The 25,120-nt window shown below is 34.9% G+C and overlaps 2 protein-coding genes across 4 annotated transcripts in view; one reads left to right on the top strand and one right to left on the bottom strand.

Moving 5' to 3' along the window:
• The window catches only part of LOC125680879 (uncharacterized), a 15,185-nt gene extending 14,419 nt beyond the window's left edge, over positions 1-766 (bottom strand). The window contains exon 1 of one of the 2 annotated variants that reach the window (XM_048920682.2): positions 598-766. The gene's annotated coding sequence lies outside the window, so the exon portion shown is untranslated. The remainder of the gene's footprint in view (positions 1-597) is intronic. The other variant, XM_048920683.2, reaches the window with a different exon arrangement.
• A 79-nt stretch (positions 767-845) lies between these two features.
• The window catches only part of LOC125653329 (neuronal PAS domain-containing protein 2-like), a 33,342-nt gene continuing 9,067 nt past the window's right edge, over positions 846-25,120 (top strand). The window contains exons 1-13 of one of the 2 annotated variants that reach the window (XM_056156113.1): positions 846-1,017; positions 4,813-4,866; positions 6,168-6,325; positions 7,319-7,395; positions 7,862-7,951; positions 8,931-9,069; positions 11,905-12,051; positions 14,010-14,154; positions 17,715-17,821; positions 19,281-19,434; positions 20,014-20,879; positions 21,617-21,678; positions 22,963-23,136. In XM_056156113.1, coding sequence (XP_056012088.1) covers positions 983-1,017; positions 4,813-4,866; positions 6,168-6,325; positions 7,319-7,395; positions 7,862-7,951; positions 8,931-9,069; positions 11,905-12,051; positions 14,010-14,154; positions 17,715-17,821; positions 19,281-19,434; positions 20,014-20,879; positions 21,617-21,678; positions 22,963-23,136 — 2,208 coding nt within the window. In that variant the 5' untranslated portion in view covers positions 846-982. Of the gene's footprint in view, positions 1,175-4,812; positions 4,867-6,167; positions 6,326-7,318; positions 7,396-7,861; positions 7,952-8,930; positions 9,070-11,904; positions 12,052-14,009; positions 14,155-17,714; positions 17,822-19,280; positions 19,435-20,013; positions 20,880-21,616; positions 21,679-22,962; positions 23,137-25,120 lie in introns of both variants that reach the window. The other variant, XM_048882768.2, reaches the window with a different exon arrangement.

Below are 25,120 nucleotides of genomic sequence, written 5' to 3'. Positions count from 1 at the left end.
CGACACACACTCAACATGAAGCGAATTGTTTCTATGAAATTGACAACATAGTCAAGAAATTTAATATCAAAGTTGCTGCGTAAGAGAGAAGCAGTCTGAAATCCAATACATTACACATCGTGAGTGTTCTTGTTTTGATTAATATATTTGCAGAAGTATCAGACATTTTAGCACTTTTTCTTCTTTTCACGTGAAACACGAAGAGATGTATTCCACGGGTGTTTTTCTCGGTTGTACGGGATATATTTACTCTAGCTTGAGACGGATAATCGCGTTTTAGCAAGAATATCTCGCTACAGGGGAAGTGTTCCAAACCTGTCTAATAGTAAGTTGTACAGTCAAGTATATGTCTCTGTTGAGGATCACTGGCAAATACCGGTGCATATAATGGCACTTTGGGAGAGTCGGGACGCCTCTTTATCTGATAGGAGACAATGTTATATAGTGTTAGATGTCTCGCTCGATCGGCCGGTCTGTCGTGCTCAGGTGCTGGAAGGTTCGAACTTTAGCTATGTTACAAAATCAACATGCATGAAGACACAAATACTGTAATGGCAAAGGTATACAATCACAGTAACGCACCTAAGTAAGGCCTACCTTAATAAAATATTGCTATCGCACACGTCGCGTCCTCGTCCGTTTCATGGCGTGCTGGGAAACCCCAATACTATAAATAGAATTTGATCAAACGGTTAGTTTACATGTGTATCCTTCTTTATGATGGCACCCCCAATATATCATCGAAAATAAGAGTTGTAATATGATCCATTCGAATCGATATCGTTATACCTGCATTGATTTACATGAATAAAGTAAATCGAATGTGTATTGGTACAAACTAACTCCTACAAATTTTGCGCATGTGCGTAACCATTGCACTATTTACATTGTTGGATGATCATACTTTCTTAATTATACGATGGCTGACAAGATATGAATTTGTCATGGATCAATTGCTAAATGAAAATTAGTGTCTGAGACAATGGATAATCATACTGACAGTGATGATGCGTCCAGGTTTGTGTCAATAGACCAGCTTATACTAGTGTGGCCTCAGTAGGTCACCATTGGCACTTATTAAAGGCTCTTAAACTGTTAACAGCTTTAATGCAACTCTAGTTGACCCATTTACTGGACAAGGACTTGTGTATTGCAAATGAAAAAGAATGTTATGGTAGGTCCAATTAAGACAGATGCTATTGCATTTTAAAGTACGAAGAGTCCAGGTTGTTATTTTTTATTTCCAATAGGAACTACACCCCTCCCTATTTTTTAACCCAGTTTATGGACAGCTTGTATTAGTGGCAAATTTACCACTGGTGAAGGCTAGGCTTGTATGCACAACCTGTACTGCAGGAGGAGCAGTTGGTGTAGGAGGACTGGTCGATACTGACCTGAAACATACAGAATTAACTAGACATAGGCCTATTATATAAACAGGTTGGGAACACTTCCCCTACAGCGAGATATTGTCGCAAAAACGCGATTATCCCTCTCTAGCAAGAGTAAATATATATCCCATACAACCGAGAAAAACACCCGTGGAGTACATCTCTTCATGTTTCACGTGAAAAGGAGAAAAAGTGCTAAGATGTCAGATACTTCTGCAAATAGATTAATCAAAACAAAAACACTCGCAGTGTGTATTGGATTTCAGACTGCTTCCCTCTTACGCAGCAACTTTGATATGCAATTTCTTGACTGTTTTGTCAATTTTATAGAGACATTTCGCTTCATGTTGAGTGTGTGTGGCACTTATTCAGCGTTGCACAGGATTTGACATTATTTTCAGTGAAGACGTCAAAAGGCCAAAACACCTGTTTATAGTAATGTTTACTTTCTCGCTAAAGAGGAATAATTGCGTTTTAGCAAGAATATCTCACTATAGAGGAAGTGTTTCCAACCTGATAAACCCTTGCATCATACAGGGTCCATCATAAACTATAAACTTTCATGCACACATTCTAACATGTAGAAAATTTGTCCCGAAAACTAAATCAAAATCATATTTATCAAGTGACAACAAGGAATAAATGCCACATCGTGATAAAGTTATTGAGTTTGTTCATGCCATTGGGATGAAATGACTTCAGTCTATGCATCCAAAAATTTTCTTTGCTCTTCCTCTCTTTCCTTTGATGTTAAATATCCTGATATAAAAAAAAGTTTTCTCTTCATTATTAATCTAAAATAAATAATTTGAAAAATTTCTTTATAACATAATTATTAAAGTTAATGTACTGTTTTCTCACTGAAAGCCCAAATATTAGTCTGAACACAAACTGATCCTCTCTTGCTGAACTTTTGAAATGTACAGTCTGACAAAATGACTGGACTCTCGTGATTGAAGGAGAGAAGTAAAAACTGTAATGGAGAATTTCAGGCTGCAATTACATGCTTTGGTTGTGAATGTATTCCATAAAGAAAATTGATTGCACTTAAAAATTCTTACATCGATTATATTGTTTGAGCAAGGGAAACAGAAAGTAAAACTAGATGCATAATTTAAAAGTTTTACTCTCTTCAGTATTTGTAGGTCTGACTAATAAATTCCTGTTTTCTAAACCTTCAATCCATATAATGCTCTGAAAATGCTTGATAAGAAATCAATTTCAACTGTTTAATTTCCACGCCTCTACCCCTTACATCCCCCTGCAGCAAATGCACCAATGTAATTTTTTCTATCAATATTTACAGAATTATTCACTTTATTTACATTAACCAATGTTTTTAGCTGCATGCATTTGTATAGGGACTGAGAATGACAGAGATATAGGTTGCTATGGTAAAAGTGATGAATTTTACTTGCAAGAAAAAGGGGTGTGTGTGTTTAAACACAAGCACTACAAACAGTCATTTACAATGTCTGGGAAATCATTTCACTTCTTGGCTGAAATCCACTATTGTGTTATGCAATGTTAGTAACAGAAAAATACCTGCAGTCAGTCAAGCATTTATTGTTTACACTATACTGTTTTACAAACCTGGCCTTCAACTTTTCGTAAACAATACAGCACTCTGATTGGGTGATTTAAACCTTTTAAAAATGCAAATAGAAATTGTCCTTAAACAAACTCTTTTGTTATTGATAACGCAGAGTGAGAAACTTGTGCACGTACATTGTAGATTAATTATACTCCATTAGACTAATTATACTCCATTTAACACTCAAATGTTACATGTAGTATAATGTGTTAGAGTGAGATCAAGAGTTCAATGCCTGCATGGCAAAAAGCTAAATCCTCATAGTTTTCATCAAGACCCCTCCTTATACATGTTAATTCACGATTTTCCCGAAAATTTTATTTTTCACTTTTAATGATCAAAATCTACTGTTTAACATGTTTAAAAGATTTTTTTATGTAAGATTATCTTACATAAAGAATGCATGAATGTGAAAGATATAATAAACTTAGATCGATGTCCATGAGTTTCTATGTCTTAATTTTTATGTGAAATCTTTTAAACAATTGTTAAACAGTTACTGTAGATTCTGATCATTAAAAGTGAAAGTTAAAATTTGTGACTATGCAGAATTAAGATGCTATATATATTACAAAATATATATTTCACTTGTTTGTAACCATAAAAAGACTCGAATCTTTGTTTACATAACGCAGATTTAATTAAGGCTAGAATGTAGCTTTTATTCTTGCATTCAGAAGGTCAACATTTTGGTTGTCAATATTAAATGAGTTATACTTTTAATGTTTAACATCAAAAATAAAAATAAAAATATTTTGTTCAAAAACCGTGAACCAGTCCCTTTAAAACTAAAGACTGATCCAAACTGATTATCAAGTACAACTGCTGATAATGTCTACTCTACTATATCTCCCCCGCTGTTATTCACAAACGCAAGTGTTATCTTAAAATGTCACTTTAAATGTAGATTGTAAATAAGCTAATTCTTTTCAACAACAAAAAAAAGAAGAGAAACGTTGTACAGTTGATGTTGGATGACAGAAACTAAAGGAGATTTTACTGCTTCTTGAGTTTAGATTTTCATACAAAATTGAATTTTTTATCACACCCTTAGTATGTTACAAGAACTCTCAGTCAATTTCAGGGGGTAAATGTTCATTTACATCTTGTCAACATATACATTGCTCAATGTAGTTAAGGTCCCATATTAAAACCAAAACTCCTTCCAGTTTTCACTGTATTATTGTGGGCGGTGTTCTTGTTGTAAATAACCTTTAGGCAGAGAGTATCATAAGTAACATTTAGTACTTGTAACAGTCAATCTCAGGGTTGGGCGGTCAAAACCGCCCCCGGTTTTAACCGTCCCGGTCAGTACTCCCCAAGTGGTCAATACTGGTCAATTGTGATTTAAACTGTCCATTTTCCTATTTTTGTACATTTCTTGCAGAGATAAAGATAAATTAAATCTTTTCATTATATGGATCAATTGTTGATTAATATTTTTCATTAGATTATGTAATCAAATGTAATTTCATAAGTTTAATATATTTGGTTTGCTGAAACTGACCGAAATATCTTTAGTACCATGCAACCAGAGTGTCACAGTCCTGTATAGCATAGCTTGACGATTTCACCCAATATTTTTCTGAATGTCCAGATCCCTCTGTGAGGACCTCATATTATAGATTTTCTTTAAGTTGTTTCTAGAAAGTTTGTTTACATGAGGCTATATAAAATCAATTGTGTGGTAAAGGCACATGTACATGTATGCATCAAGATTTCAATATATTATGTTAAATGATCTTAAACTGAAGGATGACGAGCAGTTTCGTACAGAAAAGCTTAAACAGATCTGATACATATATAAATTGATCATTGCGTTTTCAGCTTGAAGAGAAAAGAGACTGTTTCTGATGAAGACAAATGTTTAGAGAACAAGAGGTGAGAATACACTTTCCTGTCGAGAAGGAAGAAAACTTGATACAGTCAAACCGCGTTATCTCGAACTTGAGTCGTCACTGAACATGGAGAATACACTTTCCTGTCGAGAAGGAAGAAAACTTAATACAGTCAAACCGCGTTATCTCGAACTTGAGTCGTCACTGAGCATGGAGAATACACATTGTTCCTGTCTAGAGAACAAAGAATAGTTAATACAGTCAAACCTCGTTATCTCGAAGAATAGTTAATACAGTCATACCTCGTTATCTCGAACTTGAGTAATCACTAAACATGGAGAATACATGTCATACCTGTCAAGAGAAGGAGGAATGGTTTATACAGTCAGACCTCGTTATCTCGAAGAATAGCTAATACAGTCAAACCTTGTTGTCTCGAACTTAATGGGACTGAGAAAAAACTTTGAAATATCCAGGGATTCGAGATATTGAGGGTGAAATATCTAAAGAATTAGTGGTTTGGACTTCCGAATCACTTTTACTTATTCATTTGAGATATCGGTGTTCAAAATACTGAAGTTTAACTGTATTTGTAAATTCTCATGTTACATATTCTACAAGTAGGTTTGTAGAGGTAAATGCATGGGCATACAGGTACTTAATAGTAGTGATGAATCGATTGTCGCCTGTACACTAAATATTGATATCTAATCTGAGATTCATCTGACTGTTAATCCAGCTTTTATATTGAGACATGTGCGGGGGAGAGTCAGAGTGGACTCCACATTGAAAAGTGGGAATTCAGTAACACCAGCTAGTGTGTATGCTGCACATATCCATAAAACTAAATAGAAATAACCCCCAAAATAATAAACATTTATTAACTACATGTAAATACTGATTATATCGATCATTGATCGAACAGTTTTCCGATTATGACTGATTATCGATTATGAAATTTTTCCGATTTTTCAACACTACTTAATAGTAATTATTGTAAATGCGCAGCAGTATACTGTGCTCGTTTGAATGAACAGTCAATTTGAATTTCAAAAACCTTATTTCTGTGTTAATATTGTTGAGGTTACATATACTTCTATGAAATAAGGTTCTTAATTGTGAAGAATTTTATTTTTGTATGTAATACTGGAATAATTGATAGTTCCTAAAACTTTAGTATCATTGATAAATCCTACAAAGCAAAATTGTAGAAATGATAATTACTTGCAAATAATTAGAGTAAGTGATGTACTATACTATATAAAGAAAACATTGAACATTTCCTGCACTGATCTGGCCAGTCATACTTGGGTAGTGAATATTTCTGTGTCTTCTTCGCTGCAGAAAACTCCGTAGGGATGGTGAAAAGTTAAGGCGAGAACGCCTGAACCGGACCCTGGGTTTACTAGCAGAGGAGGTACCCTGGCTGAAACACAGTGAGCGGAGACCAGACAAGAGCAGTATACTAAAGCTAACAGTCAACTACCTCAAGCTCAATATTGGTGAGAATATACTAAACAGTCAACTACCTAAAGCTTGATGTTGGTGAGAATATACAGGAGATTAGAAATTTACATGAAAGCTTCCTGACATAGTGCAGATTCAAGTTTGTTTAAGTCATGACTCCCGTGAGTAAGATGAGGTGACAATAGGGGATCAAAGTTTTACCAACAAATATATAGGAAAAATCTTAAAAAATCTTCTCAACAACCACTGAGCCAGAAAAGCTGAGATTTACATGGAAGCTTCCTGACATAGTGCAGATTCAAGTTTGTTAAACTCATGACCCCTAGGGTTAGGATGGGGCCACATATTACATAACTAATAAATAGAAAAAAAAATTAAAAATTTTCTTGTTAAGAACCATTGGGCTAGAGAAGTTTACATTTGCACAAAAGCTTCCTGACATAGTGCAGATTGAAGTTTGTAAAAATCATGGTCCCCGGGGGTAAGATGGGGCCACAGTAGGGGATAAAAATTTTACATACAAATATATAAGGAAAATCATTAAAAATCTTCTTCTGGAAAATCACTGGCCATAAAAGTTTACATTTACAATTGTACATGAAAGCTTCCGGACAAAGTGCAGATTCAATTTTGTAAAAATCATGGCCCCCGGGAGTTGTTGGGGCCACGATAGGGGATCAAAGTTTCATATGCGAATATATACTAGGAAAAATCTTTAAATATGAGCCAAGGTGAGTGATGTGGCCCATGGGCCTCTTGTTTTATGTAAGTCATAAATATTGTAGGAAGAGGTTGGTCACTTTGAAATGGAAGACCACAAAATTTAAAAAAAAAAGTTGGTCTGTTCCATGCCTCACCATTTTTTTTTCCACAGCAGCATAGGGGGCTGTATGCCCTGGGTGATATTTTCTGCTTTTTCCCGAATTCTTTGTTATGCATCAGAATGTTTTGTCATCATTGAATGTAAAAAAAAATTCATAATTTGGTTTCTGAGGAAGTCATTTATTAGATTCCATTTTATTTACCAGGTATCAAGAAAAGAAACCTGAATGCTGTTTTACCTTCCTTCCTGAAAGACACAGTCTCTGAGGAATTCTTAGAATCAGTAAATACATGTATAAAGATTATCGTAAAAAGATATTTCAATGTCAGTGATAAAGATTTACAGAATTCATGAGGGAAAAATTATCTAAAGCATGCGTTTTACCTGTGTGTTACTGCAGTTTATATCTCTAACTTGTATGTTGTATGTATAACTTCAATTTTGTGAAGCAAACCTATTTTAAAGTACATATAGAATTATTATTATGAAAATACTGTACCTGTTATGTTAGGTAGCTCATGGATCTCTGCTCATTGTGTCTATTTTACTGTTGTGTTAGGTAGTCTATGGATATCTGCTCATTGTGTCTATTTTACTGTTGTGTTAGGTAGTCCATGGATCTCTGCTCATTGTGTCTATTTTACTGTTGTGTTAGATAGTCCATGGATCTCTGCTCATTGTGTCTATTTTACTGTTGTGTTAGATAGTCCATGGATCTCTGCTTATTGTTTCTATTTGGTTGTGTTAGGTAGCTCATGGATCCCTGCTCATTGTGTCGGAGTCCGGCACGATTTTGTACATGTCTGAATCCTTAACACAACGACTGGGCTGGCTTCAGGTAATGTACCTAGCATTACACAGTACAATCAAACTCTCATTCATCATGTAGGTGTGCAAAAATTCAACTCATCAGTCTTAATGAATCTTAACTGAAAAAAGACATGACATTCTAATTCTATGCCTCCACAAAGATCTTGGATATATTACTTTGAGTTTGTTTGTCTTTAGCCATGGCCTTTATTTTTTATTAATGGTCAAAGTTTTGTATCAGATAAGGTCATACCTGTTATGTCAAGGTTAGAGGTCAAATTGAAGTGGATGCTATTCATTTTTAGGTCACCTGAGTAAACTCAGGTAACCTATTGCAATTGACTGTCGTCTGTTATGCGTTAACAATTGAACATTTTCATGAACATTTTTAACTTCTTCTTGATAACTACTATTCCAATTCTTTTCAAATTTGGTATGAGGCATCCTAGGGACAAGGGAGACATGAATTGTAAATTTCAGGACTCCTGCACCCCTGGGGTCCTAGGGGTGGGGCAAAAACTGCCCAAAATTGACAAATTTTCAAAAATCTTCTTCTCTAGAACCACACGTGTAAGAAAAACTAAATGCAGTGATGTAGAGCAGGAAGGCCCTACCAAAATTGTAAATTTCATGATCCCCAGGGAAGGAGTTTTGACCCCAAACTTAGTATGTACTGTTGATGTGTAAAACACTTAAATAACATCTTCTTTAGTGCTATTGATACTAAATTGAAACTAAATGGATATTTAGAAAGAGCAGGTACAAAACAGTCTTAAAATTTACACAATATACATTTCGTTATTCAATTGATATTCATTATGAAACATCGGATGCAAGCATCTTGATGGTAATCCTAATTTCCTGCTAAAATTTCATTTTCTGATTGATTTAAACTGACTTTTACAATTACTAGATCACAGTTCATTCGAAATACAGAAGATTAATTAACCTGCAGTATACACTTCACGTGAATTTTTACACAAACTATCACAATTTGCCTGTTTCAGATTGATGTGTTGGGGAGCCCAATCAACAAGATATTACACAATGAGGATATTGACTTGTTTAAATTACAGTTCAACAGGCACAACAACTTTTGTTACACAACAAAACAGTGCTCGGAGACCAATAAAGCATACATAGCAGGTACTAGTCAATGCTGATAGTGGAATCTCATTATTGCATCAAAGTTAGCTTTGGGTGAATTCAATTATATGCTCTTACTGTAGGGGTCTTGGTTAGGTCCTCAGTACCCCTTGCTTGTCATTAGAGGTGACTAATTGGGGCAGTCCTTTGGATGAGACTGTAAAAACCAAGGTCCTATGTCACAGCAGGTGAGGCATGATAAACATACCTCCCTGTCCAAAGGCCATAAGCGCCGAGCATAGGCCTAAATTTTGCAGCCCTTCACCCTTCACCAGCAATGGTGACCTCTCCATATAAGTGAAAAATTATCCAGAGGGACGTTAAACAATGTACAATCAATCAATCATTTATATGCTCAATGCTTGCCTTAGGATTGCTAGCATATATCCTTTTTTTCTTTCAAAGTACAGTGTACATTGATATTGGTATAAATAAAATCATATAACCAACTTAAATAGTTTCTGTGTTACATCAACTATGTGTGCAGGTTTCTTATAAGTTAACCAAATAAAAGCATTGTCAAATTGAATGTTTTGAATTAGTCAGAATCAAAGAGGAATAACTCTTTAAAGACAATCCAAATGAGGTATACATGTATTTCAATAATTCAATAATTTTTCAATTAAAAGTATCAGAATGAACTTAGAATATGTCTTAAAATATGAAAAATAATTGGGCATATAAAGCTGTTTACTGCCACTTTTCACATTTTTCAATGATCACATTAAATTTTTTTTGGGGGAAAATGAAATTAAATTTCAGAAAATTTGATATCTGTGTGCTTTTGCTTAAGATATACAGTTCGTTAAACGTTCTACTTTACCATGTTTTCGTTCGCTCACTGTTCGTTCAGTATGCTTTCATCATGTTCAGCACACTATCTGTTTACAGTTTTGTGTTCGCAGTTCACCAACTGCTCATGTTCACAAAGCATTCATCTTTCACTCGGCATGCTCTCACTGTTCGTTCAGCCTCTTTTCTTTGCATAGTCATTCAGAACTCCGAAGCAAAGTGATTGATCTTTATAGCAAGGACAAAATGAAAAAGGAACGTGAATGGAAGGAAAACTAAAGCTTTTAAATGAATTGAATTTCTGATCTCTGATCAGTTACAGCTTTGATAAAATGAATTGAAACAAAAGCTAAGTTCTTTTTTTTTTTTTTAGATTGCTATGCCTAATCAAATATTTGTGATTTCATTGCAGTCATGTTGAAAATAATTTCCACAAAGATTAGAAGAAATAAGCCTACACTTTTATCAACTAAATCTACACTTATATATCATCTTAAATAATTCTTGATCAAATCATAATTAGGAATATCTACTTCTTCACAGTCATGAAAATAACTAGTAAATTTTAAATTTAATTTTCCTCAAATATCGTTTTCGGCAGAGAGAGAATAGACCAGCTTGTTGAGTGTGAATGTCCCGACTTTTATGTTATTTCAACGAATAATACAAACCATTTTATATTGCTACAGAACATTGTTTTTTTGTTTTATTAAAAATTGTGCCAGTAATTTCAAACTAAATAGATAAGTATTCCTAATTCCTAAGATAAAAATACCTTTCTATTTGTAAAAACATTGTGAATAAATGTATTTATCACTTTCCAGTTCAATAGATATTTTCATCTGTATCAAAGATATACAAATATTGCATGATCTAAGTGCAGTCTACTGTTGCACAAATATCTCGGGTTGCTGTCGTTGTGATATAGTAAGCGACACATAAAATTTAATTTCTTTTTTATTGTTTAGGAGTATTCACTGTTGAGACAGGGTACCTGTATTGTCTGTTGTTTGTTTAATACATCTATTTTGAACCCTTTTAGGGTGTTTGTTAATCACATATGACTATCCCAAACTATTGCTTGTACATGTGAATTTTGTAATATGTGTAAACCCATAAATTCTGGATGTCACTTTCATGTTAATTACTAGATTATAGTCTTTTCCTTTTCCCCATACATTGTATACAAAATTTATGTAATGTGCATGTACCGGTATATTCCTGCACAGATGTATCATATTTCTCTAGACATAGCAAACATCTTTATTTATTTACTTCTTCTGGGAAGTGTTCACAAAAAAAAGTATATAATAAGCGTTTAATGTAGTCTGGTGATGTTGTCACTGCAAAATATATTTATTGCTTTGATATAGTATACGTAAATCATTTCTTATTCTTACCTGATATAAGTGCAATAAGAGGAAAACATCCGAGACTTTCTGAATAAATCATTCATTTTGCATTCACCGTTCACTCGCTATTCACTTTGCGCTCAGCCTCCCATTTGCACTCCGTTTGCATTCTGCGTTCGCTCACCAGTCACCAAATTATGTTCAGTGTCACTCTGTGGGCGTTCACCATTTTACTCGCAGTTCAAGTGGTAAAGTAGAACGTTTCAGGAACTGTATATGTAGTTGGACTAAATCATTAATCTTTTCTATGAATGGGAGTTTCAGGGACTGTACATGTAGTAGGACTAAATCATTAATCTTTTCTATGAATGAGAGTTTCAGGGACTGTACATGTAGTAGGACTAAATCATTAATCTTTTCTATGAATGAGAGTTTCAGGGACTGTACATGTAGTAGGACTAAATCATTAATCTTTTCTATGAATGGGAGTTTCAGGGACTGTACATGTAGTAGGACTAAATCATTAATCTTTTCTATGAATGGGAGTTTTGTTAGAGCTACACATTACATCGTCGTTTTCTTAGTGGTTGGATATAGTAGGTAACAATAAGTTTTTTTCAAAAACTTCTCAACCAATTAGATTTATACTGACTATAAACATGAAATTTAATGTGAATTTCATATTTTTCAGTGAATTCTGCAAGGAAAGTTCATCGTTCATTTTTTGTGAGAATGCAGAATTTACAGCATGTGTCAGAAAATACACCAAGGTTTGAAGAGATGCGGATTGTTGGACATCTGCATTATCATGCTCAGGACAGAAAGAAAGTTAGGTCAGGTGTGTACTGAAACACTCCCATAGCAGGTAGGGGGTGCCTTGCTGCCAGAGAGTCAGTTCTATTCCTGTCAGAATGCTCCCATAACAAGTGAGCTTTCCTGATCAAAATCTTGTTTGTCCATCTGTTATCTGTGTGTAAACTTTTCACATTTTCAACTTCTTCTCAAGAACCATTGAGCCAAATTTAATTGTGGTGAGCACTATAAACATATTTGGATGAAAGGGATTTTGTCACTCAAATGAAGGGTCATGCCCCCATGCAAGAGGAAATGGTTCTGAAAAAGTGCAAACAGAGTGGATTTAAAAGATATTCTTCTTCTCAAGAACCACTGAGGCATAAATGCCAATGTTTGCATGAAAGCTCCTTTATGGTAATAAAGATTCAAGTTTGTTCAAACTATGACCTCCTCCCCCCCCCCCCCCCCCCCCCCCCCCCCTGGGTTCTTGGTGAGCAACGATTGGGGTTGAAATTTTACAAAAGGAATATATCAGAAAATTCTTCTAAACTTGTCCTCATAAGAACTATGAGGGTACAAATGATTAGATATGCAAACATCATCATTTAATTTAGATATGAGTTCAATCCAGTGTGCCAGTACAAGGCCTTGCTAGGGGTGTAAGATTTTATGTAGGAATATATAGTAAAAGTATCTGCTTAAGAGCCAGAGGAGTGCAGTTTGTCAATTTTAAATGCAGGAATCCTCATGTAGTGTAGATTCAAGGTGGTTCTACCATTCACCTTAAGTTCTGGACGGGGCTACAAGAATGGTTTAAACTTTAACATGAAATAACCAAAAAATTCCATAAAAATTTTCTTTGCTAGAATCATGAGGATGTACTTTTTCAAACTATTCTGCAAGCATCTTATTGTAATATAGGTTCAGTTTTGCTCCCTGTACTCTGGATAGAGACAGATGTTCAGATTTTTAATAAATATATCATTTATATCATTTTTGTATGAGTATGAATTCTTTGAATAAATCAAGACTGAACCACAGGGTCACAGATTGTCAAAATGTTTACACAGTTGACATTATTATGCCCCAGACTAGGGTTGGGCCAGGCCATACTACAGGTTTGATATTTTACTCTGGAAAATGCATTAAGATATCTGATGATCAAGGTGGTTTGACAAAATACATCCTCATGATTCTAGCAAAGAAAATTTTTATGGAATTTTATTTTTATTCCATGTTAAATTTTAATTAGAATTTTTTGGGTCAGAGTTATCTCCCCTTGTAGAAATGTAGAAAACATTAAAGATTTTCATAATTTGTATGGTGACTTTTACTTTTCTTCGCATATTTTGAAAGACCATGGTAATAGGAATCTTTTCACCATGAGATTTCTTTTGAAATCATATTCTAATTGATTATATGTCAAAGATGTGTTTTTCTTAATGTTAATTTCTCTATAACAGATATTTCTTATATTATGATATCTTGTCAATTTTCCAAAAAAAATTTGGTGAATCACTATGTATGTTAATTATCGTTCATTTGATGCCAAATTTTGTATTATAACAATTAATTCTTGAAAAAATATTGGGGGTTTTATGGACTGAATACCTCATTTCTTTAGTGGAAGACTCTTGTTTCGTTATTATCATGGTCTTTAAAGCAAATAAATTAGTCTGAAGTCCAATACACTTGTTTAGTTGCCAACTATACTACAAGGTAATAGTGTTTGTGCCTAATTGGTCAGCTGTATCTAGTCGACTGTAGCACCCTATCTGGAATGCAGTTCATACATACAATGTAACAGATCGTTATATGCCTGTCTAAGATGGGAAGTATTATGGTTTGACGATCGTGTCTGTCCATCTGTCTGTACATAGTAATAGTGTTTGTGCTTGATTGTTCGACTGTATCTAGTCAAATGTATCTAGGCAACTGTAGCACTGTATCTGGAATCCAGTTCATACATACAATGTAAGATTGTTTGATTTTGTTTTGTAGTTGTAAATGAGAGCTGGTTAGTGGGTTCCTGCCATCCTGTCAAACAGCAATCCCTAATCAGTATGCAAGCTTATGAGGACAACACCAATCTGGAATGGGTATCCCAGCATGCAATGGATGGGAAACTCTGGTATCAGGACCACAGGTATGCAACAATGTCTTTCTTGTCAATTATTTCATGTTCTCAGGGTTCAATGTGATCAATGTCATGTTCATATATATTGTAACTGTTTGCAATTAGTGAAAAGATTACTAGCAATGAAAATTCCATGACATTTATGATTCTCACGTAGATGGATGTGGTGTGTACATGTGATTTTATGTGACAAAGGTTACAGAGAACAAGCTCAGTATCTCGAGTCATACAACCCAGTGTAGGAAGTAATACAATTATAGTGTTTATGTAGACTAGTGTTTTACGTGTAGTGTAGGAAGTAATACAATAGTGTTTATGTAGACTAGTGTTTTACGTGTAGTGTAGGAAGTAATACAATAGTGTTTATGTAGACTAGTGTTTTATGTGTAGTGCAGGAAGTAATACAATTATAGTGTTTATGTAGTCTAGTGTTTTACATGTAGTGTAGGAAGTAATACAATAGTGTTTATGTAGACTAGTGTTTTATGTGTAGTGTAGGAAGGAATACAATAGTGTTTATGTAGACTAGTGTTTTATGTGTAGTGTAGGAAGGAATACAATAGTGTTTATGTAGACTAGTGTTTTATGTGTAGTGTAGGAAGTCATACAATAGTGTTTATGTAGACTAAAGTTTTATGTGTAGTGTAGGAAGTCATACAATAGTGTTTATATAGACTAGTGTTTTATGTGTAGTGTAGGAAGTAATACAATAGTGTTTATGTAGACTAGTGTTTTACGTGTAGTGTAGGAAGTAATACAATAGTGTTTATGTAGACTAGTGTTTTACGTGTAGTGTAGGAAGTAATACAATAGTGTTTATGTAAACTAGTGTTTTATGTGTAGTGTAGGAAGTAATACAATAGTGTTTATGTAGACTAGTGTTTTACGTGTAGTGTAGGAAGTAATACAATAGTGTTTATGTAGACTAATGGTTTATGTGTAGTGTAGGAAAGAATACAATAGTGTTTATGTAGACTAAAGTTTTATGTGTAGTGTAGGAAGTCATACAATAGTGTATATGTAGACTAGTGTTTTATGTGTAGTGTAGGAAGTCATACAATAGTGTTTATGTAGACTAGTGTTTTATGTGTAGTGTAGGAAGTCATACAATAGTGTTTATGTAGACTAGTGTTTTATGTGTAGTGTAGGAAGTCATACAATAGTGTTTATGTAGACTAGTGTTTTATGTGTAGTGTAGGAAGTCATACAATAGTGTTTATGTAGACTAGTGTTTTATGTGTAGTGTAGGAAGTCATACAATAGTGTTTATGTAGACTAGTGTTTTATGTGTAGTGTAGGAAGTCATACAATAGTGTTTATGTAGACTAGTGTTTTACGTGTAGTGTAGGAAGGAATACAATAGTGTTTATGTAGTCTAGTGTTTTATGTGTAGTGTAGGAAGTCATACAATAGTGTTTATGTAGACTAGTGTTTTATGTGTAGTGTAGGAAGTCATACAATAGTGTTTATGTAGACTAGTGTTTTATGTGTAGTGTAGGAAGTCATACAATAGTGTTTATGTAGTCTAGTGTTTTACGTGTAGTGTAGGAAGTCATACAATAGTGTTTATGTAGACTAGTGTTTTATGTGTAGTGTAGGAAGTAATACAATAGCATTTATGTAGACTAATGGTTTATGTGTAGTGTAGGAAGTAATACAATAGCATTTATGTAGACTAGTGTTTTACGTGTAGTATAGGAAGTAATACAATAGCATTTATGTAGACTAGTGTTTTGTGTGTAGTGTAGGAAGTCATACAATAGTGTTTATATAGACTAGTGTTTTACGTGTAGTGTAGGAAGTAATACAATAGTGTTTATGTAGACTAATGGTTTATGTGTAGTGTAGGAAGTCATACAATAGTGTTTATGTAGTCTAGTGTTTTGTGTGTAATGTAGGAAGTAATACAATAGTGTTTATGTAGACTAGTGTTTTATGTGTAGTGTAGGAAGTAATACAATAGTGTTTATGTAGACTAGTGTTTTATGTGTAGTGTAGGAGGTCATACAATAGTGTTTATGTAGAGTAGTGTTTTATGTGTAGTGTAGGAAGTAATACAATAGTGTTTATATAGACTAGTGTTTTATGTGTAGTGTAGGAAGTAATACAATAGTGTTTATGTAGACTAGTGTTTTATGTGTAGTGTAGGAAGTCATACAATAGTGTTTATGTAGACTAGTGTTTTATGTGTAGTGTAGGAAGTCATACAATAGTGTTTATATAGACTAGTGTTTTACGTGTAGTGTAGGAAGTCATACAATAGTGTTTATGTAGACTAGTGTTTTACGTGTAGTGTAGGAAGTCATACAATAGTGTTTATGTAGACTAGTGTTTTACGTGTAGTGTAGGAAGTAATACAATAGTGTTTATGTAGACTAGTGTTTTATGTGTAGTGTAGGAAGTAATACAATAGTGTTTATGTAGACTAGTGTTTTATGTGTAGTGTAGGAAGTAATACAATAGTGTTTATGTAGACTAGTGTTTTATGTGTAGTGTAGGAAGTAATACAATAGTGTTTATGTCCAAAATGTACCTGTATAATGCAGTTTTGTCGTGTTGCTAAGGGATATATATTGATCTAATTATATAAGAATTGTTGATTTGGATACTTGTGCAGTTGATCTTCACTCCATGATAAATGGTCATCATATTCTTCTGAAGAAGATTTAGCGCTCAGGGCCAGAACAATAGGGGTTGTTTGAAAGAACCTCCATTTTTATGGTCGGATCCGAAAGACCCTTAATTCTCACTTTCAAATGCTGAGCGTTTGGTGAAGGAGCAATCAACAACTATTTTAACATCTTAGGTTTAACACGGCCATGGTACGAGCGGGGCTCAAACTCACGGCCTCCTGGTTATTAAGCGAATGCTCTACCACTGAGCTACCGTGACTAGTGAAATCTAATTTGAAAGATGAATTTTCATATGTGAACATTTATTGCAAGTTAGGTGCAGTTGAGATGCATGAACACAGTTGTTCTAGTTTAGGTGCAGTATACACACATGAACATGGTCATTCCATCTTGCAATGTAAGTGCAGATTTCATTGCTTCATCACAGTTACTCCAACTTAAGTGCAGGTGACATATTTGAACACAGTTATTGTTGGTCATGAACCGCTTACATATTCTAGGTCATGAACAGCTTACATATCCTAGGTCATGAACTGCTTACATATTCTAGGTCATGAACTGCTTACATATTCTAGGTCATGAACTGCTTACATATTCAGGTCATGAACTGCTTACATATTCTAGGTCATGAACTGCTTACATATTCTAGGTCATGAACTGCTTACATATTCAGGTCATGAACAGCTTACATATTCTAGGTCATGAACTGCTTACATATTCTAGGTCATGAACTGCTTACATATTCTAGGTCATGAACAGCTTACATATTCTAGGTCATGAACAGCTTACATATTCTAGGTCATGAACTGCTTACATATTCTTGGTCATGAACTGCTTACACATTTGAACACAGTTACTCAAGGTTTGCATCCAGTTGGGCCCATGTCTCTGTTGTCAGCATACCTTCATTGTATATAAGAATGTGATTGATTGCAGGATAGCCTTGGTGGTTGGAGTGATGCCATGTGAACATGTTGGAATGTCAGTGTATGACCTTGTCAACAAGGATGATCTCAAGGACATTGCTTGCAGTCACATGAAAAGTAAAAACTAACTTGCAGCTCATTCAGATATTCTTATATCCTGCTAAGTTTTTAAGCGTGACATTTAGAAAACCATTGTCAACCAAGGGACTTACACTATTAATTTTGTTTTTATATTGAATGTAATATATTAAATTACGACTTCTCCTGATAATCATTTGTTTCTGTCAATCAATAGCTTTCATTCAACATATCCTTGTAATGCTCTGGAGACCGCAGTCTTGCTTTGCTTCATTATGATAAACAATTTATCTCCCGACCATTCATACAGCTTACAAATATCGGCGACGAGAGGAAAAACAAAATTCCGGATGAAAATGTGACGTACAATCAACCTCGAAATTGTATGTGTAAATTTAATTATAATAAAAAAAAAGATTATGAACAGACTCTACCTAAAGTAGACGACAAAATTTTTGTAGACATCGGAAATTGAAATATTCATTCTTGGTCAGCTCAATAAGAAACAAAAGTTAACAAAACTCACATATTTCTTTAAAAATAAAAATCTTCAGTGCACTAAATTCAATCAATTATCTAAATGTTGTAAATTGTGTTATGTAATAAATTCATATTTCTGCTTTCGTAATTGGGATCGAGATGTCAGATGAAGCCTCCGATATGGTCGACATTTCCGATTTCGCTTATTTTGAACTTCGGTTATATTGAAAGAAAAAGATTGGTCCCCTGAATTTCAATATATCGACTGGAGTAAGCTGTACAATGAATTGTTTACTTTTGATTCTGACTGTAATTCATTATACTATGACGAGAAATTAATTTATCAGCGGAATTAAGAACCCAACATTTGTTATTATTTAGTAATGATTTCTTGATTCTGTTTTGTCAGCTAACTTACGATTCCTTTATGTTCTGATTTGTTTTACTCAAATGAACATAATAATTTATCAAATAAACACAAACACGTAAAGTGCAGTTTACTTATGTCAAAAACACTGATACACATAAACAATTCTTCACACAGTATTCTCTTCCTTTCTAAAAAATAAAACAATTTTTAATGATAAATTAAAGTACTCGAGTAAGGCAAGGGCGGGTGGGTGGGGCATAAGTTATCTGCACTAAAGAGCCTTCGAATGGTTTCACAATTCTACTCACTGACGGTGATCAGTTAAAATCCGTGTAATGAATATTTAGATGTCACCTGACAAGGTGACAGTTAGACTACCCAATAGATTACAGGTATAAATAAACACGAACCCGTGTTATTAGAACCTTTAATAAATACATTTTGTTTGTTTTTATTAGTAATTACCGATAATGATGTACTATGTTATTTAGTAATGATTTATTGAGTCCGTTTTGTCAGCTATCTTACGATTCCTGTTGTTTGTTTTTGTTAGTAATTACCGATAACGAGATACCGTGTTATTTAGTAATGATTTATTGATTCCGTTTTGTCAGCTAACCTACGATTCCTGTTGTTTGTTTTTATTAGTAATTACCGATAATGAGATACCGTGCACTGTGTTCAGGCTGCAGTCATTGAATGGACTGGGTCCCGATAAATACATCAAAGCAAGGTCTGTGATAGTGAAGGACGCCTGGACCAGGAAAAATCTCTTCATCGTCAGCTTAAATCAAAATATCAGGTAATGCTGATTAGTGGGATGAAAGTGTTTATTCGCTGCAGAAGACAGGTGTAAACACCCGAAAATTGAAGGTATACGTTTATACAGAGAAATAAAGGATCTTGATTTGTCCGAATCTATTATGTTGCGATTCTTTGTGTGAGAATTTTTTGGGTGGAAATAGTTAATTGCCAATGGAAAAAGTCGTTTTTCAAGGGAAACTTTAAAAATGCTACACTAGTAACATTGTAATTTCTCTTTGAAATATTATTGGATTCAGATATCAATAGAAGTTAATGTCATAAGTTATATACAATCTTTTGTAGAAAAATTCTCTAATTTGGGACTTTTCTACAATTGAATGGAAATGTTTTACCCGTAAAAGGGGAAATATTCATATTTTGTCAAAAGGGGAAAGGTACCCTTGACCAGTAGTAAAAAAGAACCTTCAGGTTGATAAATCCTTGTTAGATTGAGAGGGTTTTTAATGGAATGCAGACTTGATGTATATGAGATAGTGTGAGAAAACATTGTACAGACCAAGACTTTAAATCTGCATTAAATATCGACCTCAATACCAAGTGTCATGTTTAATTTCAGTGATGAAGAAGGGGAGGTGTTACTGAGGGAACAGAGGAAGAGGGTTCAGACACTTATTGCAGCTACAAAAGGATTAACACTCCAAGACACAAATTTTGATGAGGACAGCAACACAGATGCATCATCTTCAGCATCTGACAGTAGTCAGCCGGAATCGCCTGCCTTCAGCGAATTGACCTCTGATGTACTCTCTGAACCACGATACAGTATAGACTGTCTGAGTGAGGGCGAGTCTCTCTCAGGAGTCAGTGGAAGTCCACCGAAAGGAAGTCCATCCAACATCAAAAGTCCACGGAAGAAAGAATCGCTTCCATTGTTGAAGAGCCTTCTTATCCGACCTAACCAAGTGACAGAATCACTGGATAAAATTCTTACAGTGGAGAGCAAGACACAAAAAGACATCTCCATGTCAAACACAGAAGTGGCTGGACAAGAAAATGAGAAAGGCCAATTAACAGTTTCTGATGAGGTTGGTGGTGTGTTGACGGATATTAATGACAGCATACATGTAGGTAATGTGGAAAGGGACACATTGTCATTGAATACCACTGATGTTGTATGTGAGTCTGTTCCTGGTGTGAAGTTTGCAGGAGTGACATCAGGGGGAGATAAGTCTGTTATAAACAAGCAGTACTTCATATCTCAGATTTCTCAGTTTTTTCCGAGTGTTTCCTCAGGAGGTGTGTTGAATGCTGACCAGAAACATTGTGAAAGTAGTGAAAAAAATGCAATGTACAGCAGTGCCCAGACAGGTATCTGTTCACAAGTTACAAATGTTGGACAGGGCATGTTGAGCATGCCAGATTCTGAAGATCATTCATCAATGGAATTCAAGCATAAAAATGTAGAAGACTCTTCATTAAAAGGTAAAATTCATCAGCATTTAGTTATATGAATTTAATAACCTGTAAATTTCAGTCTTGGTGAAGCTGTTTTCTTTCCTATCTTTATTTTAACACAACTATGTCAGGGTGAATCTTAAAACCGAGTGAAACTTTTACAGGTGTAGAAAAACGACAACAACAAAATCAGGGGTCGAAAATCGCCCTGTGTACAGTAGTTGATACAGTGCTAGTGTTTAGAATGTCAAGTGAAAATCGCCCTGTGTACAGTAGTTCGATACAGTGCTAGTGTTTAGAATGACGAGTGAAAATCGCCCTGTGTACTGTAGTTGATACAGTGCTAGCGTTTAGAATGATGAGTGAAAATCGCCCTGTGTACAGTAGTTCGATACAGTGCTAGCGTTTAGAATGTCGAGTGAAAATCGCCCTGTGTACAGTAGTTCGATACAGTGCTAGTGTTTAGAATGACGAGTGAAAATCGCCCTGTGTACTGTAGTTGATACAGTGCTAGCGTTTAGAATGATGAGTGAAAATCGCCCTGTGTACAGTAGTTTGATACAGTGCTAGCGTTTAGAATGATGAGTGAAAATCACCCTGTGTACAGTAGTTTGATACAGTGCTAGCGTTTAGAATGTCGAGTGAAAATCGCCCTGTGCACAGTAGTTGATACAGTGTTAGAGTTTTATAATGACAAGTCTGTTGATCCTTATTTTGGATTTGATAACGAGCGTTGATTCTTATTTTGGATTTTATATTTGCAGACTACAACAAAATCCAATCTCCAACCATATCCTCACAAATATCACCGCCCATGAATACAAATGTAAGTTCACAAATATCACCGCCCATGAATACATATGTAAGTTCACAAATATCACTGCCCATGAATACAAATGTGAGTTCACAAATATCACCGCCCATGAATACAAATGTGAGTTCACAAATATCACCGCCCATGAATACAAATGTAAGTTCACAAATATCACCGCCCATGAATACAAATGTGAGTTCACAAATATCACCGCCCATGAATACAAATGTAAGTTCACAAATATCACCGCCCATGAATACAAATGTGAGTTCACAAATATCACCGCCCATGAATACAAATGTGAGTTCACAAATATCACCGCCCATGAATACAAATGTGAGTTGACAAATATCACCGCCCATGAATACAAATGTGAGTTCACAAATATCACCGCCCATGAATACAAATGTAAGTTCACAAATATCACCGCCCATGAATACAAATGTAAATTTTAGCCCATTAAGACAAATGCATGTTCTGAATAGAATGGGTTAACTGCAGACTGGTGTATAGTGTATTGCATGCTCTTTCTTTGAAAAAAAATTGCATTCAGGATGTGTACGTGTGCATGATTGTTGATATTTTCTCTTTGTAATGACACTGAGCAAGAAAAAATATTAAAGTATGATTTCTGGGCTTCATTTCTCTCAATATTAAGGTAACAATTGAGACAGAAATATGGGTCCTTAAATGTAAAATATTTAATTTGTTCAAGTTATCATCATCATCATCGGCATTTTGATTAACGTGCAGGATTAGGTGTATCTTCCACAGCAGTGGGCTCCCTTCCAGGTAACTGGCTTGCTGCACGCATGGCAGACCTAACATTTTACTTCCAGGCATCTTTGTCCAATGGGTTGACATCACGAAGTCCCCACTCACGCTGGTCTTTTTCTAACTGTGCTTTCCAGGTCATCTTTGGTCTCCCTGGTTGTCGTCCTCCCTCTTTTTTCATATTAAAGACATTATTGATTGCGTCACCGGATCTAGCAACGTGCCCAAACCAGCATAGCCTCTTCTCCCGCAGGATAGCGTCGAGGTCATCGATCCCAAGTCGTGCCAGTAGCTCACTTGATCTGACACTAGCATGTCATAATTAGGGGAAGGGTATTCATTATATACAATTATAGTCTTTGGTAATTCAAGGACCCTGCAGTATGTAGGATATCTCCATTGGTCATATGTCATCAACCAGTTATATCAGTCAAAGATATTTAATAGACGCCTGTCAACTTGTACTTACAATGGAGTTAGAATTGAAGAGTTTTTATTTCTAGTGTATTTTACATGTTGCAGTGTGTTCAAGACCCAAACAAGAAAAGTATGGAGTTACAATTTTACAAGCAGCTTCAGCACAAACACGAGGCTTTGGAGAGGAGCCTGCAATCCCAGAATCAGGAGCTGACCACCCTGAAGAGAAACTTGGCTGACCAGCAGCCCAAGGTCATCGAAAAACTACACCTTCTCCAAGTAAGATGTTTTCAACACTTTTTTAGGTACAAGTAAAATTGTCTAAAAACAAAATATATGCATAAATGTTTGAAAAGTTTTGTTTTTGTGTTCAGACATTATTATACTGAAGCATAAACTCCTTCCTAGATCAACAGCCTTGATCCAGTGACTGACTGAATATAACGGCTGACAAAATATGTTACAATAGCAGAAACAACAGCTCTGATCCAGTGACTGGCATACTGAATATAATGACTGACAAAATATGTTACAATAGCAGAAACAACAGCTCTGATCCGGTGACTGACATACTGAATATAAAGGCTGACAAAATATGTTACAATAGCAGAAACAACAGCTTTGATCCAGTGACTGACTCACTGAATATAACGGCTGACAAAATATGTTACAATACAGGGTTTGACGTTAACTTTTTTGAGCACTAGACCAATCGGGCTACTTCAAATGATTTTTGCTAGACCTGACCTTACATCCACTAGCCCTGACCAACTTTCCAGATGATTCTCCATATCTAAATACTTAATTTAAATGACAAACATTAAGTTTGAACTAAAATGCATTTTGTTTTCTAAAACCAAATATTTAGTCTCATCATTCAATTTGATACTTTTAATTTCAAACATATTTTCAGTTTCTTTAAATTGTTACCGGCACGGAAATTCTTTTAATTTATTTAGAATAAAATGACCTCAATATTTTTTTTTAATTTCTATTTCATAAGCCCTGCTTTGTTTCTTCCCAACGTTTTCCTTTTTTCTCTTTCTTGGGACATCTTTTGCTTTCCTTGAGGACGAGAATTCGTATTTGAATATAGACATTCCCGTACATATGTAAACACCGAAAAATTGCTGCTTACGACATAATTCATTAATTTGATAAACACTTTCCTATATTCAATTCAAATGAACTGTTTTGGTTTTTTTTAAAGAAAATGAATTCAATAATTCTATTTAACCAAAACATAACTTTACACACATTAACATCATGTAGATGTCGTAGAACATCACTTTCAACCGCGACTTATTAGGACTAAAAATATAGATTATGTCATCATGTGGTTCAAAATGGCTCACAAACTCTTTACAGTTTTTTTAAAAAAATATATATATATATCTTATGATTTAAAGTAAAGTTTCTTAATTTTTTTCATTTTTTAAACACGACCAGTCGGACTAGTAAATCGACATTTTACCCGACTGGACCTATTACTTAGTGGACTCGGTCAGTCGGACGTGCCTTAGTGTCAAACCCTGCAATAGCAGAAACAACAGCCCTGATCCAGTGACTGACTCACTGAATATTACGGCTGACAAAATATGTTACAATAGCAGAAACAACAGCCCTGATCCAGTGACTGACTCACTGAATATAACGGCTGACAAAATATGTTACAGTAGCAGAAACAACAGCCCTGAACCGGTGACTAACATACTGAATATAACGGCTGACGAAATATGTTACAATAACAGAAACAACAGCTCTGATCCAGTGACTGACTCACTGAATATAACGGCTGACAAAATATGTTACAGTAGCAGAAACAACTGCCCTGAACCGGTGACTAACATACTGAATATAACAGCTGACGAAATATGTTACAATAACAGAAACAACAGCTCTGATCCAGTGACTGACATTCTGAATATAACGGCTGACAAAATATGTTACAATAGCAGAAACATCATTAGTTTGGTTAACTGCTGCCAGCAGAGCATGGTGAAAAAATGCATTGTTGATTAAAGTAAATAATATGTTGTTTATTGTGACAGTTGTCAAATTCAGTGATTCGCTGTTTCAGAGCAAACACAGTGATCCTGAAATGATTCAGAGTTGTTTTGCAATCTACTACGAGGCTTTGCCGAGTCCTAGCTAGCGAATCTTGGTCCAGAGGTGGAATTTCCCTATCCCAGATTAGTAAATGAAGGAATATTTTTCTCAAATTTTACCCACAATTTACTGCATAAATTCAGGAACTTTGAGA

Source organism: Ostrea edulis, chromosome 2 (assembly GCF_947568905.1).
Source record: "Ostrea edulis chromosome 2, xbOstEdul1.1, whole genome shotgun sequence".
Classification (NCBI taxonomy): Eukaryota; Metazoa; Mollusca; class Bivalvia; order Ostreida; family Ostreidae; genus Ostrea; species Ostrea edulis.
This window is presented reverse-complemented; position numbering and strand designations above follow the sequence as displayed.